The 18,925-nt window shown below is 42.6% G+C and overlaps 1 protein-coding gene across 2 annotated transcripts in view; it reads right to left on the reverse strand.

Moving 5' to 3' along the window:
* arfgef1 (ADP-ribosylation factor guanine nucleotide-exchange factor 1 (brefeldin A-inhibited)) overlaps positions 1-18,925 on the reverse strand; it is a 55,525-nt gene that overhangs the window by 26,823 nt on the left and 9,777 nt on the right. The window contains exons 2-10 of one of the 2 annotated variants that reach the window (XM_085468474.1): positions 12,627-12,657; positions 7,744-7,900; positions 7,389-7,535; positions 5,699-5,878; positions 5,222-5,275; positions 2,873-3,230; positions 1,877-2,002; positions 1,042-1,289; positions 522-655 (exon numbers count right to left, since the gene is read on the reverse strand). In XM_085468474.1, the coding sequence (XP_085324600.1) occupies positions 522-655; positions 1,042-1,289; positions 1,877-2,002; positions 2,873-3,230; positions 5,222-5,275; positions 5,699-5,878; positions 7,389-7,535; positions 7,744-7,900; positions 12,627-12,657 (1,435 nt within the window). The remainder of the gene's footprint in view (positions 1-521; positions 656-1,041; positions 1,290-1,876; positions 2,003-2,872; positions 3,231-5,221; positions 5,276-5,698; positions 5,879-7,388; positions 7,536-7,743; positions 7,901-12,626; positions 12,658-18,925) is intronic. The other variant, XM_085468475.1, reaches the window with a different exon arrangement.

Here is an 18,925-nt window from a genome sequence, read left to right on the forward strand (position 1 = left end):
GACCACCTCCCCTCTTAGGTCTACAGGGGGACACCAACGCGCTCCCAAGTCAGAGATATAATCTCTCAAGTGTGCTGGCTCTGTCCTGAGGTCTCTTCCTGGCAGGACAGACCCCAAACACCTCACCTAGGAAGTGCGGTGCCACAAGGCCCAGTCATCCAACCGACAGGAGGGGTTTGGTGCTATGTGGACCGAGGTGGAGCTCTTTGCCGTCCGATCCTCAGTTATTAAACCTGACTTCAAGTGAAACCTCAAATGCCTCTGACATAATTTAAGAGAGTCTGCTTGATGGGTTTTCACAGGCATGAAACCAAACAGAAGTCATTTTATGTATTTTTTACTGCTGTGTCTAAAACTCAGCATTATTTCAGTATCAGGCTGCTATCACACCTTTCCCTCCTAACACAGCATAATTATCTCACTTTTTTTTGCATAAGTCAAAGGAGTCGAAAATATTAACCAGAAACAGACGAACCAAATAACACACAAGAGCAGTCATTATGTTTAATTTGTATCCTTACTTCGGATCAGGTGGCCCATCTGATAGCGGTTTCATTGACAGCTTGCAGAGCGAGCGAAAGACAAGAAAGGCATCTTTCTGGAGGATGTGGGAGAATTTAGCACCTGGCGGCTGGCCCGGTGCTGCTCCTGATTCCTGCAGACAAACCAGAGAAACAAAAATACTTTTAAAAAATGCCACTTTCACTCTTTATATCCTGTTGAGTGCTTAAAATAAACTGTGTGTGATTATGAGCTTCCAAATCTATTAGATTTCTTTAACAGCAATCACTGAGGAGTGTAATCCTGCATAATTGGTCACATACAGCTGAATGGAAAAATTGTAAATACATAAGAATTGTAGAAAATAGCTATTTTAGCTTAATTTAAAAAAAACAAAACAGGTATTCAAAGTGTGTGTGACATGTCTTTCATCATGCTTTTGATTCAAATAGGGTAACATAAAGGTTCACAGTCAAAGCTCTGATCATTTGCAGGTGATGTTAATTTGACATAAAGTAAGCAAGCTGCGTTTCCTGGTACCTGAGTGTCGTTGGATGAGACGGAGAGTCTGTCATCAGGCAGGGAGGGGGTGAAGCTGGCAGAAATAGGTGTGCCGGGGATGCCGTTGGCATGGACGTGCTCGCTGTCGCTACCCACAGTGCCCTCATCCTCCAGGGAGCTCTGGGTGCCCTCTGTTGCCGCTTCTGCAGGCTCTGACTCTGCTGGCTCCCCCTCGCCACCAGACTCCTTGGTGTCAGAGCACAGGTTTGCTGGGTCCAGGCAGTGGCCTGCAGGGTGAAGTTGAATCGACAGGGGTGATACACTAATCTGTAATATTTAGACACCTTAAAATGATCTACAAAAGGGACACAATTTGTTTTTTATGACGAGAAAAGCATTCTAGACTTAGTTTGACGACCTGACGAATTACAAAGAAAGAAGACTGCTCTGGAACATAACCGCCATCTTTCATCTGAGGTTAGCGAAGCAAAGAACTATTCTTCTGTGTGCTCAAAGAATTTGTTTAGGTTTTTAAGCTTTTACCCACAAAGAAAGAGCTCTTTGCTTTTCCCATACACCTCCAGGAATGAGCCGCGGAAGTGTCGGGAGGAGAAATTATAAGATAACACTCTTCTAACTCGCTAAGTCTGGGGTAAGCTTTGCACAATGGCTGCAAATCTGCACAGGTTTTTGAGAATTTAAAGATCTCCTACTCCGACAGCAAACTGAAATCTACTTTCAGGAGTTGGCCTCAATAAAGAGCAGCTGGTTGCTGGTTTATTCTTCAGTCAGCCACTTTTTTCACGACGCAATTAGTCACTGCCTTTAAAAATAAAACACCGATTTAAGCAAACAAGCAACAAAGAAATCTTACCTCCTGCAACAGTATTGACCACCTCTTGCAGAATACTTTGGACTATTTCCTGGGCTTTCTCCTCATAGTTTGGGGTCTCCCTGTCCTCCTCCTCAGCTGCCTCTGCATGCTTCTGGGCTGCTGCACCTAAATAAAAACCATGTAAAGTCTGAGTGTACGCCTTGATACGTTGTACATGCAGTCCTGTGAAAAAGAAAGTTCTGTATAGAGTCTCGTGAAAAGCTAGAGGCTGGAAAAAATGGCTTTATTAGTCTTTCATGTTATTGTGGAAGAATTTTGGCCCACTCTTCTTAACAACATTGCTTCAGTTTCTGGAGGTTTGCAGGAATTTGTTTATGCACAGTTCTCTGAAGGTCTCACCATAGCATTTGAGTCAGGCTGAGGTCTGGACACCTTGATTCTTTTCTTCTTCTGTCATTTTGTTGTAGATTTGCTGCTGCACCCAAATTATAGCTTAGAGATCTTTTAAAACCGCGTGTGGAGTGCAGTAAAAGGGGCCAGCATGCAAAAAGTTACAATGTCACTAAAAAACATTTTTATTCTCCTCTTCAGATTCTACAGTAGTTCCCTCATTAAAGGAGCTTCTGCAACACTATCTGTAGTATCAAATATCTGCAACAGAAAACACTGGTTCTTGCAGTTTCTTTTTAATTATTACACCAAACTGCAAAGCATTTTAAGCACGAGGCTTTTACAGTTTGCATTCAAGGTGCTGTTTACTCTGGACAAGTTGATACAACTCAAACGACATGCCACGTGCTCTTGAATGTTACGCCGTGTGCCTGATATATTTAAAGCGACAGTTAAACAGCACTTAGCTGTGAGAGAGTTGATCACTTTTAGTGGCCAAACATGGTGGCACAGGGAGAGATTAAACTTAAAAAACAAGAAAGAAAGATAATGGGTTCATAATCAGGGAAGAGATATTTTGTGATTGTCCGTGTCTACTGACAGAGAAAATGGAAAAAAAGGAAGAAACTCTGCGTGCAGCCTTACTTTCTGCCGCTGCAGTGGCTTGGTCTGCCTCGGTTTGTTCACTTTCAGCCACGCAGAACTCTGAACCGTTTTCTGGGTCTGGGTTCTCTCCCTTCTCCTCCTGCTCCCTCTGCTCCTCCTGCTCTTTGAGGGCAGACCTGCCGCTGCTCTCCGGGGCCGGTGTCGAGGGCGTCGATGGGGTGGACGGGGTGGTGATGCTGGGAGTCGGAGGGGTGAGGGGCCCGTTGGCCTCCCGTGTCGGACCCTTCGCCGGCGAATGAATGTGGGTCTGGTGCTGGGCGGAGTCTGGCTCGGTGTGCTGAGTGACTGGGGAGTGCTGCCTGTGCCGCTCTCTCTCCAGCTGTTTTGCTTCTTGCAGCTGTAAGCAGGGGTGGGGCCCACACACACACGCACACACAGACAAAACAAAACAGCAAAGCACACATAGACAGACAAAGCATGCAAAGAACAGCAAAAGCATCATAGAAGACAGACGCATGCAACACACAGACACACAGAGGACAAAAAAAAGCAAAGGTTAAGCATATAAACAAACTCATCAACAATTACAAGTCTGATCAGCCTGTCTAGATTCCCTGAAGACTCACTGAGCCACAACACTCCCAGATGTCAAAGCAGAGAAAAGATGACTACAGATTGTAGTTGTAGTATACAAAAAAAAAAGCAGTACAGTTTGCCAGCATACATCAGATGTGTGTTCATATGGAGATGCGTATGAAAATGCACGCACTGAGAAGAAAGACATGCCATTAAAAAAAAACAGCAATCAGACAAACTTCGAGGAATCGGTTCATGCTGGCCCGTGTCAACGGGGTCTACTCTAACCCGCCGGTGCTGCAAAATATTTCTGGTGGAAAAACGGCTGTCCCGGCTGATGTGTCACAGCTGACATGTGCAACCGCTGCTTCTGACGGGGAGCGCCGCAAAGTGTTGCCATGCTTTAGCCGGGCAGGGCACAGACCAAAAGTGGGTCATAAATCATTTGCACATGCTCATAATCTATTAAAAAAAACATTACATGTTTGTGAAAGTTGTGCTGATTGCCTCCTGGAAAAGGCTTCTGAGAAAACAAAGAGATATTTAAGAAAAAAAAAAACCAGTTTAACACTTCAGTGCTTGACAGCAAACACCGATCCGTACGAGGAAAAAAAATAACTACGAGCAGCGGCAAGAACAAGAACCCAGCGGTGCATTTTGCCATCTGAGCGTGCGTGTGATGATTTGCCGACAATAAAGGTTAAAAGGCAAATGACAGACTCAAGAGTCAAAGAGGAGAGGCGCAGCAGCTTGAAGGGGGGGACGTGGGTCACAGATGAAAATACAAACAGTGTGACACATTTACCAAACAATGTGATCTTTCGAGCTACGGCGACTCTCTTTCGAATTCAGAGCTTTAATTAGAAGAACAAATGAGCCAAAATGAATTTGTTTCAATGAATTAGCCTGTCTGTATCCATTACTAGCCATAAGACACAATTACACTATCAGTATTATTACATTCAATCATTTGACTATTACAAAGCAAACCAAAAACTGACTCCTCTCATTAAACTCGTTGCGTCTTACTCTCAAATCAACACTCTCGATAATTAAACCAGACTGCTGATCTTGTCGCATTAAATGTAATCGAATAGATTCAGTGACACGGCATTGCGAATGAAACGATTAGTATTGAATACGAGTGACGGTAGCGGGACAGGACGAAGGCGCCTCGACTGGGAGGTTTGGGCGAAGACAAACTAAGCTCATTATTTAAATGCCACCTCAGTCGGATAGTGTGATAGCTGTGATCACAGCGTGCAGAATACTTCTACACACAGACACACAAAGTGGATCTCCCTGTGCAGCAGCAGCAGCACTGGGCAGGCAGCGACAGCACAACAATAGGCCTCTGCCTCAAAGTCTGCCTCGTCTACCGACTCCTGCCTCGCATTTCTCCGTCTGACTCGGTATCAATGGCTCATTGTTCTGAAAGCCCTCTCAAGAAGCAAAGCATAAGAAAACTCGTCAGGAATGAGACGGGCGCAGCTGACCTGCTTGTACAGCGTTTACCGCGCCCAGGTGTGACTGTAAACTAAAATGTTAACTGGTGCGGGAGGAAAGCGAGATGATTTGTGGGCAAGTCAACAGAAGCCACAGCAAGCATACGGTGGAAGAAGTGCACAGCATACCTGCTCCTGTGCGGTGCAGGAGCAAAAAGGAGGAGAGAACGGATGAGTGCATGGATGGATGAGTGAGGGAAGGAAAAAAAAAAAAAAAAAAAAAGCTCTAATGCGCAAACACAGATGCACAGAGAAGAGTTTAGAAGAGGTCGGATCAGGCATGTCACGGCAGTCCTGCACGCTTTACCTGGCGGTCACGCTTTCTGGAGGCCAGAGACCAAGATAGCCTGTGATTTGTAAGCTATGTGTCCAAAAGGAAAGGAGGGAGGCAGGTGAGGAAGGGGGGAAAAAGTGTCATTCAAAAAGAAAAAGATGACATTAGAGCAAGCTTTTTTTGCCTTTTTTTCTGAAGGCAATAACTAAAATGTCCCTCTGGACACAAAGCAAACAACAGATTTTAATTAAATCTGGTGGCTCGAGTAAACCAGTCACAGAAAGCAAAGACATTATTTCCAATCCACTCTGACTCCAGATTTGACTGCAGCATAGATTTGTTTAGGCTAGCGCTATAATTTATTTAATACTCATATTAGCTTCACTGGCTTTTATGCATTAGTGACAGCATCAGTGATTCAGACAGCCGCTCCAAAGATGAGCTGTCCATGGTGTCTCTACATAAACAGAATTCTGTGCGATTCGGTGTTTACAGAGGCTTCGAACATACTGCTTGGTTCTCCATGCGTGCGAAGATAACGTTGAGCATCTGTGTGAGCGTGGCCTTGGCTGTGGTCTGATTGATGAGGTTCTTGCTGGCCAGGTAGATGTTGTAACAGGTGCGGACGGCCTGCAGAACAGTACCCTCGTGGATTTCTATATGCTGAGACGTCACCGCTGTCAAGAGAGCCTGAAAGGAAAGACCAAAAACTACCATTAACTGCTGACGCAGGACGAGAAAAAGCCGAGAATCGCAGCTGCGCAAAAAACCAAAAGCCAAACACTGATGCAGTCAAGAACAGCTGGACGTTTCAGCATTCGAAATCTTAAATGCAAACACCTCTCAAAAGTGTAGGGCTGTGCGATATGACCAAAATCTCATATCCTGATATAAGACATTTATCGTCCTGACAACGATATAAATCACAAAATCTTCTGTAAATTCTGTGAATCTCGGGCAGCTCGACTTGCGTAAAGTGTTTCCAGCTGGGCGTCGTGAACCTGGAGACGAATGTTTTAACCGATGCATGAAACTACACATTTTTAGGCAAAGGTTGTAACGGCCGCCGTTTTCTTTGTGAGTATTTATTACACGCCGTGCTGCGGGGAAAAGCCTGTTCTAACGTTTGAGTCTAAGGTTTATTTTTTAGCACCTGGCGGCTCTTTTTTGCTTCTCATCCGTCAAAACTCTGCATACTCAATCACATGATTCAGTTTGTTTTGAAAAGTCTCAACAGGATCTTGAGCTTTATTGTGAAAGGTTTACGTGGAAAACAAACAAGCGGACAGCGGAGCCACGCGATGGTTTTACCATCGTTGTTGCTAACGACAACATGTAAAAACAGGCGCTTGTCCGTCTGTAGTGTGGTTATATTAAATATAAGAGAACGAGAGAACTTTAAGAAATTAATATAGCTACAGGTCACTACAGTAACCGTCAAAACGATGAAAAAATATTGCTGTAAACAGTTTATTTTGCAACACCACGAAACAAACGATAGCGTAATAGGAAACGATAGACGTTTGTATATCGTCATCCCATATATATCGTTATATTGAACAGCCCTACAAAAGTATGTCAGAAAATCTAGTTTATTGAACTTTTTCTGATGCACAAACTTCAAATAAGCTCATAACCTCACAGCTACGAGGGAGGAATCCCCGCCCACAGACCTAAATAGGGTCACTCACAGGTGTAAAAAAGGGGAGCAGCCATGAAGCTAAGTAGAAGTCTTTAAAACCAAAGTCACTGTGGCTTTGTCCATTTTTATATAGTCTATCAGGAGAACAACACAATACACCACAAAGCAGGGACAGCAAGTTATTAACAATAAATATAAAACAGATTCACAACTAATATTAAAACTTAAATAGTTGCCACTATCACTGACTTTGTCAGGTAAGTCTCCGAGATAAAATGAAAAAGTAATCGTATTTACAATATAATTACAGATTGTTTTTCAAATGACATACATATTAATAAGGTAAAATAATATTGTATTATTCAACAGTCCAGCAGGATTATCTGCTGCAGCCACAAACAGCAAGTGTTATTAAAGATTGCTGCAGATCAAAGCCACATAAAGACACAGATGTGGTCTTTTAAGGAATGACTGTCAGCTAATTAAATTCTCTAAAGTGTGTATTGAGCGTGTCTGCGACAAGCTGCGATATGTCAGAAGAGGGGGACGGCAGCACACCTTAATAATCTGTAGCTGCACGCCCTCGTCAGTCTGAGGTCCTTGAAAACAAGCGCAGATGGTCTCGATGATCCTGTCGATGAGCTTCTTGCCCGGAGCCGTGCTGTCCGGGGCGCTGCCCGTCAGGTGGCCATACGCTATCAGCTTCTAAAAGTCACACGAACATGCAGACGTAAACACACATATGCAAAAACACAACTAAACGACCTGGTAGCATGGAATTAAAAGAACTTATTTTTCTTCAAAGACATCCAAAGATACAGTAAAGGCAGAGCCCAGCACACAGTTCGCTGCCATAAAGTAACACTCGTGCAAGCACTCGGGGGCCTGCGGTGTGACTTGTCCCGCCACTGACCTGTAAACAGTCGAGCGAGGTGATGACGATGCGGGGACATTTGGATTGACATGCCAGCTCAAACGGCAAGAAGTACTTGTCGGCTTCAATGAAGTTGGTCTTTGATTTGATTGGCGGTAAAGTGCTGGAACCTGATTTGCCATCTCCACCGGGTGGACTGGGGAGGGAAGGAAAATAAATACATTTTAAAAAAGAGGAAGAAAGGGACAGAGACTGTGAGATAAACACTGTGGCTCCGCGGTCCCGTCTGTCATCTGGAGTCACAAGAAAAGAAACGGGGCATAAAAATCAACATGACACACTAACACTTTTGTTGACATCCAAGCCTGAAACAAACACGAAAAAGCGCCGGGGATGGCGTGCTTCACTATAAAGAACAACCTCTGCTTGCTCCACAGCTGAAGCAGGACATCAAACAAGCTAAACCAAAGAAGACCCTGTGCTTTATCCTGTTCCTGAGGGGGAAAATGAATAGTAAGAACAGATTTTATTACACTGAATTTAATGTAGTGCCTGGGGTAGTAATCCCAGAGGTTTTGTAATTCAAGCTTTGCCATGGGTCCATGCTGATAAAGCATCTCCTCCTGCACGACTGGTAACTGCACAGCTATTTTTTCGGAATTTTTAAAAGACCGGAGACAGCCTTAAAATATAGACCATCGCTTTCAGCAGCCATGTCTTTACAGCATCCCTAAGCGCTACCACCACACCCAGACTGCACAAGCTGGAAGAGGAGAAGAACAGAGAAAGGGAGGGAGACGGCTAGCGGTGGAGGGGGCTGCATTGTTTATGTCTTGGCAACGGAAAAAGGACGAGTTCAGCTCTTTTTTAGAGGGACGACCACGCCGAGCATAGAAGGGCACAATCAGAGACAGAGAAAGAAGCGAGGACGGATCGCTTGTACAAGAAGAGAAGAGGGAAAAAAAGGATTCAGAGCCAGTTAAAAACTAAAGAGGCATCAAGCAGCATGAATTCACCAGGAAAATGAGGGTGCTCAGAGAAGAGCAGAAGAAGGGAGAACGCTTAGAGCGCTGGAAAGGAATATAATATAAGTTGTCTGAAAGCAGCCGAGGAAATGGGTATTAATTACCACAAATTAAAGATGATTGGACAGGGAAGGAGCTACAAATATCGAGCATAAAAATGGAAAACATGAACCCGTTTACCAGGCTTACAGTCTTCTTCAAAAACATTGTGGACAACAACATTAAAATGATTAAAAAGATCTTTGCTATGATTCAGCAAGAGCATCCACTCTGTCAGCTTATTACTGGTCTGACCCAGTCTCAATTTCTCTCTCAGCTATTATGTTGTGGATCTGCAGGGAGCTCGTCTCCGCTGGTTTATCCCTGAACTCCCTGCTTAATGTCACCTGGCCTGCTCAGCCCTTTATTATAAGCCCAATGTCAGGCTCAGGCTGCTTATAAAACATAAACACTATAAAACTGAGTTCTAGTCAGACAGCACAGCCAGCACATCCTGCAGCTATGTTATTACATGGAACTGAATACTGCATTCAATTAAATGCTGAAGTCAAAGGTTCATCTTTATCTTGGAAACAAGCGCTTAAAAATCCTTACTGGAGCCATGTTTCCTTACAAGCTCTCAATCAGGTCACATGTGCTTTCATTAGCAGCTGCACTTTGCTTTTAATTTCATAGCTTTCAAAGCTTATCTAATTTCCTGGCAAAGAAAACGAAAAGAATGCATAGAATTTATCTTATTGTGTACTACTTCAGGACTTCAGGGCTGCCGGTTGGTCAAATCTGTCACCTTTGGACAGAACCAGAGCGTTTCCTCCATCTTTATCCTGAGCTAATCTCTACAAAGATACATCAGCATTTAAATAAGCACAGTTCTCAGACGAGGGAGAGAAAATCGGGTGCTGGAAGCTTTCAGTCTGTTTGCATTACATGCTGTGTTGGCCGATCATACAGCAGGCTTTGGCCTGTATGCAGGTAAACAGTCTGTGTTTTGGCAAATGCAATCCCCATTTTGCTTTTCACACCGACTCCAAACCAGTGTCCATTTCCTGATGACAATTTAACTTTGAGCTTTTTAAAAAAATTTATTGACATTCTTAAAGAAAGACCTGTGCACAAAACAGGAAGTGGTAAAGCGTCAGAATGCTGGCTGTTGTTTCTAGATGCTACGCCATATGGACAAAAGTATTAGGACACACCTCGTTGCCACAGGTTTATAAGAAAAAAAAAAAAAACCAAGCAATTCGCCATGCAGTCTGCCTTCACAAGCACTTGTAAAAGAATGGGTCGCTCTAAAGAGCGTAGCACTGTAACAGGATGCTACTGTTGCAACAAGGCAGTTTGTGCAATTTCTTTCCGACTAGTTCAACTGCAAGTGGTATTATTACAAAGTAGGGCTGCCACGATTAGTCGACTAGTCACGATTACGTCGACTATCAAAATCGTCGACGACTGATTTAATAGTCGACGCGTCGTTTGAAGCTTTGTAAGATCACAAAAGGCGCAGGAATAAGTAGTAGGATTTAAGAGTGTAATAACGGACTGAAACAGAAGATGGCAGCACTGCATGTACAAGGATGCCAGCTGCCGTTAAACCCCGAAGAAGAAGAAGCTTTGTCCCAGAATTCATAGCGCAGCCCAGCTCAGTTTACAACGATGGCGGCAGCTAGTTAGTTTTAATATTACTCTTATTATTCTTTCTGGGTCACAAATTAAACGTTTAACATATTTTCAGGCGAGAATGTAGCTGTGTAAACCTCAAATAACTGCTCAGTTATTCAAGACACCACATATTTTCAAAAGCGCTCCGACGTTTTCGGAGACGTCTGTTACCCACTAGCTCGATAGCGAGCCGGGGGCTAGGCTCACTGGAGCCCGTGAGAACACCGGACTCTCGGCAAATCGTTTTCAAACCCACTGCTGTCTTTCGCTACTCAGGTTAAACATGATATATAAGTCACTTAGATAACTTCAAAATGTTATTGTTTGGCTTTTTTTAGTATTTTATTTGTTCCTGAGTAAATCGGTTTGGCTGAGATTAAAGTTATAGTTTTTACACAGCTGAATAAACGTCAAGCAGACAGCTGATTATCAGAAGTGTGAGATGCTGGGGAAAATACTCCGGTGTCCTGTTATATTTTAGATAGCAAGGAGTTTATTAACTTTCACCGAAACAATCTGGAAATTTCATTAAAATTTAATAAACTATCATCTTGTCTTTATTTTTAGTCAGCACATACCTTAAACACTTAAAGCTGTAAGCTAATGATAGTTATATAAGAGCAGATGCTGCTGGTGCAATAAGCTGTATGTTTTACGTCCAATGGATGCATGCTCTGATTAGTCGACTAATCGCAAAAATAATCGGTGACTAGTCGACTATCAAAATAATCCTTTGTGGCAGCCCTATTACAAACTGAAAGGCATTAGGAACACAGCAGCTCAAAGTTACAAAGCTGGGTCGCTGCGTGCTGAGACACATAAAAGTTGCCAACCCTTGCTGACTCTATACCGACAGAGCTCCAGTCCTCCTCTGACATTAACATCAGCACAAAAGCTGTGTACTGGGAGCTTCATAGCATGGGTTACCATGGCTGAGCAGCTGTAATTACAGTGTATGTTATCAAAGTATGGCAGACGGGTTTATTGGAAGACCAAAAGCTGGATCTAGTCTTGCAGATTAGTGCGTTATCGACGCTGTAATTTTTGGCAAGAATGCAATTTTAAAGACACTTACTTGAAACCAAGATACAGAACAAGTCCTGAGAATATTGGAAAGTTTCAATGTTTAGTGGTCCCAGAAAACTGAGAAAACCTAATTCATGTAAACTCATGTAAACTGTACCGAGTGCAGGTCACTTTGTAGAGCTTAAATGTTTGATCTTTCAGGCCTTTACGTGGTGTGGTAGTTAACTGATAAGAGCATTTTTTTAAGATTATGAAATGATTCTGGAATAATTTCCTAAAACACCATTAATGGTTTTCATACAACATGAGCTTTATGTGGCTGCTTTGTTTAAATATCACAGTGATTAGATTAGCCAGTAATGCTTAGTACCCGTTTCCTTAGCATATATTTAGCTATCGTAACAAGATTTGATTTTAAACAGTGATTTGAAATGTACTTAGTTAGACACTGCCCATGCCTACTATTGCAATTACATTACAGAATGAATGCACAGAGAAAACCTATTTAAACTGGGCTGCAGGCTCAACCAGGGTGTTTGTATTCATAAGTAGCAAAGCTAGAGTATTGCATCTATCCGAAAAGAGTTGTAAAGCACCTGAGGTGAAAACACAAGCAGCAATACTTCTGTGAGCCTGGTGCTGGCTGCACAGAATCCCTAACCTTAAAATTCAGATGAATTTTGAGTCACTGGTAAATCTAATTTGGAGAGAAGTGAGTGAAATAATAGGGAAGGATTGTGTGCGAAGGGGAAAATGATGAGGGACAGAAATGTAAGTGGGAAATAAAAATGAGCTGGCGTGAGGAAGAAAGGATGGGGAAGAGGCGAGGTGGCATTCATGCTACATTTCATTCCAAAGCCCATAATACTTCGAAGCCCATTCATGAGCACCCCACACATTCACACACACACACACAGGCATTAGGCAGAGCTTCATGAAGAAATCCATTAATGAGAAGGCAAGACACTGTTGGGAACAAGCCAGGCAGAGAGCCACAAACAAAAACACCAGAGACATGCACATGAACACCCACACACGCACACACACATACACAGTTTTAATCCCCTTTACGCGTCTGAACACAGGCAAAAGCAGCAGAAAGACTTGCAAGTGAGTCATGAATTTTACAGTGCCTGAACACGCAGGGAGTGACAAAACCCGTGAAATGACCTTTGCTGCCTTATTGTGTGACTCCATTCATCAACTGCTTACCTTAATTTTTCCGATTCTTCTTTGATTTCCTCTGAAAGACAGAAAAAAAAGTAACATGTTAAATAAGTCAAATATAGGAATCTGTGGACAGTATTTTACATATTTTTTAATATCTGAAAGCTCATATTATGCATGGCCAAAAGTTTCAAATGATCAGGTCAATTTATGCAGAAATAATCCCTCCAAACTGACATCTATGTGCAGCCACCAATTTCCTTCCCAGAGGAACTGTTGGCACCCTTCAATAAGGTTTTAGCTGGAGCCAAAGGAAAATTTATTAATTCTGGACAATAGATGTTTATGGTTTAGCAAATATTCATAAATGACAACAAAGTGTTTCAGTTTCACACCTCCCAAAGGCTGATTCAGAGTGAGGACCCCCCCCTGCCTCCAAGCTACAATGCAGCTGCACACATCCAACATATCTGCAATCTTAGTGCATCAACATAGTAAATTTTCAAACACATCTGCATTCAAAAGATCTAAGTTGATGCTTTAAGTTGATGCGGTCACTGAACAGCTTGTTGGGGTGGGGTTCCGCCTGAATGCGCTTGTTTCGTCATGGTGATGGTCTTGTTTGCGTCCCTAACGGCAACTAGAGAGGAGACTGGTTTGTGTATTGCCTCAGCTGCAGCACTCAGTCCCCAAAATGTAATCATTATTCAGTGTGCGCCGTGTCCGTGAGCCAGGCCAACATTTGTGTTTATTTCACAGATCTCCAGGCTTGAAAGCAGTTGTATGAACTTGCTGAGCACTGACACAGAAGAGCAGGAAAATAAGAGAGGCAGACACACAGAGGGAGGGATGAGAGAGAGAGATGGAGAAGCTGAGACAGAAATAGAGCTAGAGAGAGCGGAAGAGAGGCCAATTGGTACTAGACATTAAAGGGAGCCTTCAATGAGGAAGCTTTTAAAAAACAGTGTCAATCGTCCTCACAGAATTGCACGAGCCTAGCGATGATTGGGAAAAACCCCAGTAATGAAATGACAGCTCAATTATTTCACTGCTGGAAGGCTAACGGGTCCTTTCAAAGAAATCCACTTGGTGAGAATATTTAGCTCTTAACACTGTGGAAGTAAATTAAAGCTGGTTTCAACCATGTTTGACTGCGCAACTCAGGAGAGGACGATTTTCCGAACTGTCTGATGCTAATTTATACATCCGTTTACATGCAGTCACAACCGGCCCACAGGACTTTTGTTCACATGGATTCAAATCTGACATAAGATCAAAGCAATGATCATCTTTTAACGTCTTTATTCTACAGCAGACAGAACAGGATCGTGACTGCTATGTCTAAATCATCTATTTAATAATTAATGAATAACAAGGCTGTGACAGTTTCCCCCATTCTCTTGATTCAGTTAAAAAGCATGATTGTAGAAGCTGAGCTGATACTAAGGCAGATATTTTCACTTATTAGCAACAGGACATCAGAGGATCTATCTCACCTTATGCCTAGCATCCATTTTTCAACATATATTTCTAGTATATGCTCTGAATATGAAACATGTAATCGGTAAACAAATGATATTTGACCTGAAATTGCGAGACAGAGATTAAGTATTAGTGTATGTTATCTGAATTGGTTACATAATTTCGAGGTTACATAGGAGTGGGAAATCATGTGTGCCTTCAGAGATAACGAATCATATTACAGTGATTATCATGATGTTGCTTAACAACAGACAGAAGACTGTAGATCAGCACATCTCTGAACAACATTTCTCTGCCACATATAAAACTGCACAGGAACGAGTCAAGAGACACAACAAAGAAACCCAAGAGTTCAAATCCATGGCCTCCATGCAGTCCCAAAGGATCCACTCCAGTATACCCAAGGAGGACCCGCACTATAGTGAGAAGGGGGTTTTAACATTGTGGCTGATTGAGCTATTCTTCCATACTTAGCCATCTTCACCTGGTTTGTTGTCACCCTGTGTGTGTTTGTGCAGGAGCTGTATGTAGCCCAACGCACAGTGTCAAAAAACAGGGTTCCTGCTGCTTTGTTTTAGATGCAAAAGTCTCAGATATTCTCAAACTGGTTTCTTGAGCATGAGCAATGAGTTCATTGTACTCCAATGCACTCCATAGCCACCAAATCTCAATCCAATAGAGGACCTCTGGGATGGGCTGGAACAGCAGATTCACATCATAGATGTGCAGCTGATAAATTTGCAACAACTGTGTGATGCTGTCATGTCGATATGGACCAAAATCTCTGAGGAATTCTTCCAGCACCCATGTTGAATCTGTGCCACAAAAGGATCAAGGCAGTTCTCAAGGCCAACATGGTACTAGCAAGGTGTGCCGAATTAGGTGTCGATTGCCGACCAATTGTTTAGGGCTGAAACAATTAGTCGGCATAATCGATGACGCCCATAAATAAAATTCTCAACGCGTCATATGTGCTTTTGTAACTGCATTACACTACAGGAAGCTATGGTGGCAGTATCGCCTATATCGCCTGCCAAGACTTTACAAGAACGAAGAAGAACTTAGTTCGCAAATGGCAAAACAGGAGGAGGGAAGAAAATGGAAAGCATTTCACAGAAAACAATAAAGTTTGTGCAACGCAGAGCTTTCCTTCCACGACAGCACTACTGCAGTGCACGAGCATTTGAGACGCTGGCACCCTGAAGCTGTAATATCAACTCTGAATGGGTCAGTTTTAGAGTTAGAGTTAAGTTAGTGTGTCGCATTGATACCTCGTTTAGTGAACACCATTTCAATTTTGACCAAACCTTGACCAATTAGCTCTTAAGAAATAGTCTCCAAAGTGAATAATCATTAACGTCCGATCTTTCAGATTTCTATCCCTTCAGTTTAACAGGAAAAAAGCAAACGTGATAGAAAAAGACCCAGTCAAACATCAGTGCTACATCACTGCAGGCACTGCATGTTACCATGAAAGAAAACGTGGTGTAAAATTGCATCTCTCCTGCTCTGCTTACTGTCGGTATTGCATGACACTAAAATTCCAATAAGTCTCTAGAGGCCTCTATTATGGGATGTGTGAAACTATAATCGTGCTGACCCCTGGCTATTCCACTATCAACATTAGCTTCACGTCAAGCAATTATTTGGATTGCTATCAGATTTATGCAAATGCACAGAGAAGTCAAACAAGCAGCCAGTACAAAACCAGTCATTTTGACAGGAGGGGTGGGGACTGTCACGTTGACTGTGTAAGTAAGCATCAAGTAATTAGCTCCGTGCATCGATGAGAAACTGTCACCTCAGGATTTGAACACTGAAACCATAGCAACAGTGGCTGGTGGTAATAATGATAAGGAGGAACAGTGCTGGACACTCCTAGGATTGGACAGACATGAGATGGATGTTAAAGTTATGGAAATTTATGGCCGCTTTGCCAGTCGTGGGTTTCAAAGCAAAACATATGCAGAGTTGTGAGGCAAAGCAGGAAGTGGGCAAAGATGAGAGAGTAGCATTAACACACACAGAACCCTAGACACTTATTAATTTGTCTCCACTTTTACTAACTGAGTCATGATGTAATGGTTTCCTTCCTTGGATACTGAGCTGAATTACGTTGCTATATAAAAGCCAAAACACTGCACTTGTCACAAACAAGACAAGGAAGCACAAATGAGCTATCAAAGTGTGATCTGTGGTCTCAATCAGAAAACTCACAGGCACACTTTTGGCCAGAAGACACGAGTAAAAAGTTCAATGTAGTGGAAGAAATGAAGAAAAGCACAGGCCAGAAAACAGCCAAAGGGTCCAATCTAGACCCAATGGATGGCTTCGCAAAGTGTGAAAACTGCAGGGTAGGAGGGCATCATTTTAAACTTTCCACTTCATTTAAAATTAAAGTTATTATGAGAGTGCTTATCTGATCTTTCGGTTTCCCTGCCAGTTTTACAGCCTTCTTACCGACAAGGAAACCAGCCCCACCCCGCAGAAGAACACTAGTGTTTCTATGATGACAGAAGATAAAGAGCTGTTTGAACAGTATGCCTTAACAGCTTTATATTCTTACTTAGCAGAGGAAATTTTTTAATCAGTGTAAACATATTTAGGATGTTTTGGGTTTTGTTTTTGTAGCAAAATAAAGAAAAAAGAAAAGAAAAAGATTACTGGTTATTTAATGGTTTGAATGGTCTATCCCACTAGAGATCAAACTGGGCTGTAATTGTCCAATAAACCAAACTATCTAAAGGAGCCTTCCCACATAGGATATCTCCAAACTTTAGTTTGCTATCACAAGCTGATAGAAGTCAACCCTTTGTGATTTATTTACCAAGCCTCATTCTTGATTTACGATATCTTCAAGGTCAGCAACAAAGAAACCAAGGTGTACCAAGGTATTTAGTGTTAGTGCTGCATAACTAAAGCTTTCTGCACACTTGTTTGTGGTATAAAAGAGGAAATAACAGGAGAAGAGAGTAAGACCTCCTCCACACAGCTGTCACATGGGGTGACAGTGATGCAGATGAAGCCAATTGGCTCACTGCTTTTCAGTCCGATGAGCACACTTGGAAAAGAGCAGGGGTCCACTGAAGGGGCTTTTGTGGGCCAGCTGATAAAACTTGGAAACTTTGTAACTAAAACTTCAAAAATCAGACTGCCCCATAGGCAGAGATTTCTCAAAATGAACAAAAATCCCAATAAAGTTGGCTCATTTGTCTAAAGTCACAAAATAGAACTAGTAGAAACATTATCAATGAAAATCAATTGTTTCAACTTCTTTCTTACTTACAGGGTTGATTTTGCTGTGCCAGGATTACAGCTAAATGACTGGCGGACAGGAAACTGCTCCGATTAATCCATAACAGGTGTCTTAATGCATCTGTTATAGGTCTCTTATAGCTTACATACACTCACAAGATACATTACAGGGAGCCATCCTGCTCATCAGCCATCGCCCACATCACAAAGCAACAAAAAGTCTTTGAAAGCTCCCCCAACTTTCTGTCTCTTCACTCTTACCCTGACTTTGACCCAGATCCTAACACTACGACTTAAATGAGCAATAATGTCTGCACATCCAATCTGACCCCCTTGGAGAGAGTCTTTTTAGGCCTGCAGTACACGTTTCTTTCATCATCCAAGGACAAGTGGGTCAACTACGTATAGAACTATGTCTTTCTCTGGTGCATAATCACACAGGACTACTTCTTAAAATGAGACGCTAGTTGTTAGATTGAGCACCTGTGTTCACACACTCCAGCTAACCCTGCCAGTCCTATAAAAAGTTTAGCCTAGATACTTTAGGGCGAGCCCACATACCCTGAGGCTGTCATTTACTGAAGTGCCCCCTTCCCAATAAAACCGTCTCTAAGCTGCAGAGAGGGTCAGTAAAAAGCTGGCAAATCATTGCTCCACTCTGCTCTGGAGTGAATGCAGTCTCCACACCTGTATAAAGGCAAGAGTGGGTAGAGTGCAGCCTCTGAGTGCTGGCAAGACTACAAAATGGGCATTTATTAATACTTTCAAGCACATAGACACAGACACACACATTCTAGTCAAGTACCCCCCCACAATAAAATCATACTGTAGCACCTGCTATATTAACAGCCTCCTGATGGGTAAGTAAAAAACCTAAACAAAAACTTCCTCATATTTAGAAAACATTCACTTCTGCAACCCCAACTAGCTTATGTATCACAACACCTATGCAAGCTGCTGAGTCAGCGCCACCAAATATCACAATGTGATTTATATCTCACTCATAACTGCTTTAACCGTTTTTATTTACGTTTCGGAGCGGATCACGGCTTCTTTTTGCTCGCGTCCCTGCCTGTGAACTAAAGTCTGCTATGTGACACCTACACATGAAGGCCGCCTGTGAAAAATTCATGAGATGATGACATCGTGAAGAGACCCGAGCTTCAGTGCCTCAGCCTGAAGCCAGCTCACACAAAACAACCAAATCCCACCCCTGACAGCATGACAGCACTACTAAAACAATGCACTTATCTGAAAAGAGCACGTAAGGCACGGTGATTTGATATTAGGGTGTGAGCCATACACAACACAGATATAACAGTATGAGCAACTAACAGCCAATAATCTGACAGATGAAAGCACAAAAACCTCATATGTGTAAGAGACAGTGCCTGACTGAGATGCTAGGATAAGCACAGCCTGATGTGAAGAGAGAGACACCAACATCACACTCAATCGCTGAACCTGACAGTGAACCGAGACAGGTTCCTGTAGTGCTTTATATAATATGTGTTTCACAGGGGCTTATCAGTGATCCCCTTCAATCACACTTACACTGAGCTACAGCAAAAGCTGATCATGGCTTAGATATGTACACAACAGTGTAG

The sequence above is a fragment of the Copadichromis virginalis genome, linkage group LG9 (genome assembly GCF_057382275.1).
Source record: "Copadichromis virginalis isolate Kocher_CV1m ecotype Utaka linkage group LG9, C_Virginalis_male_GT1.1, whole genome shotgun sequence".
Classification (NCBI taxonomy): Eukaryota; Metazoa; Chordata; class Actinopteri; order Cichliformes; family Cichlidae; genus Copadichromis; species Copadichromis virginalis.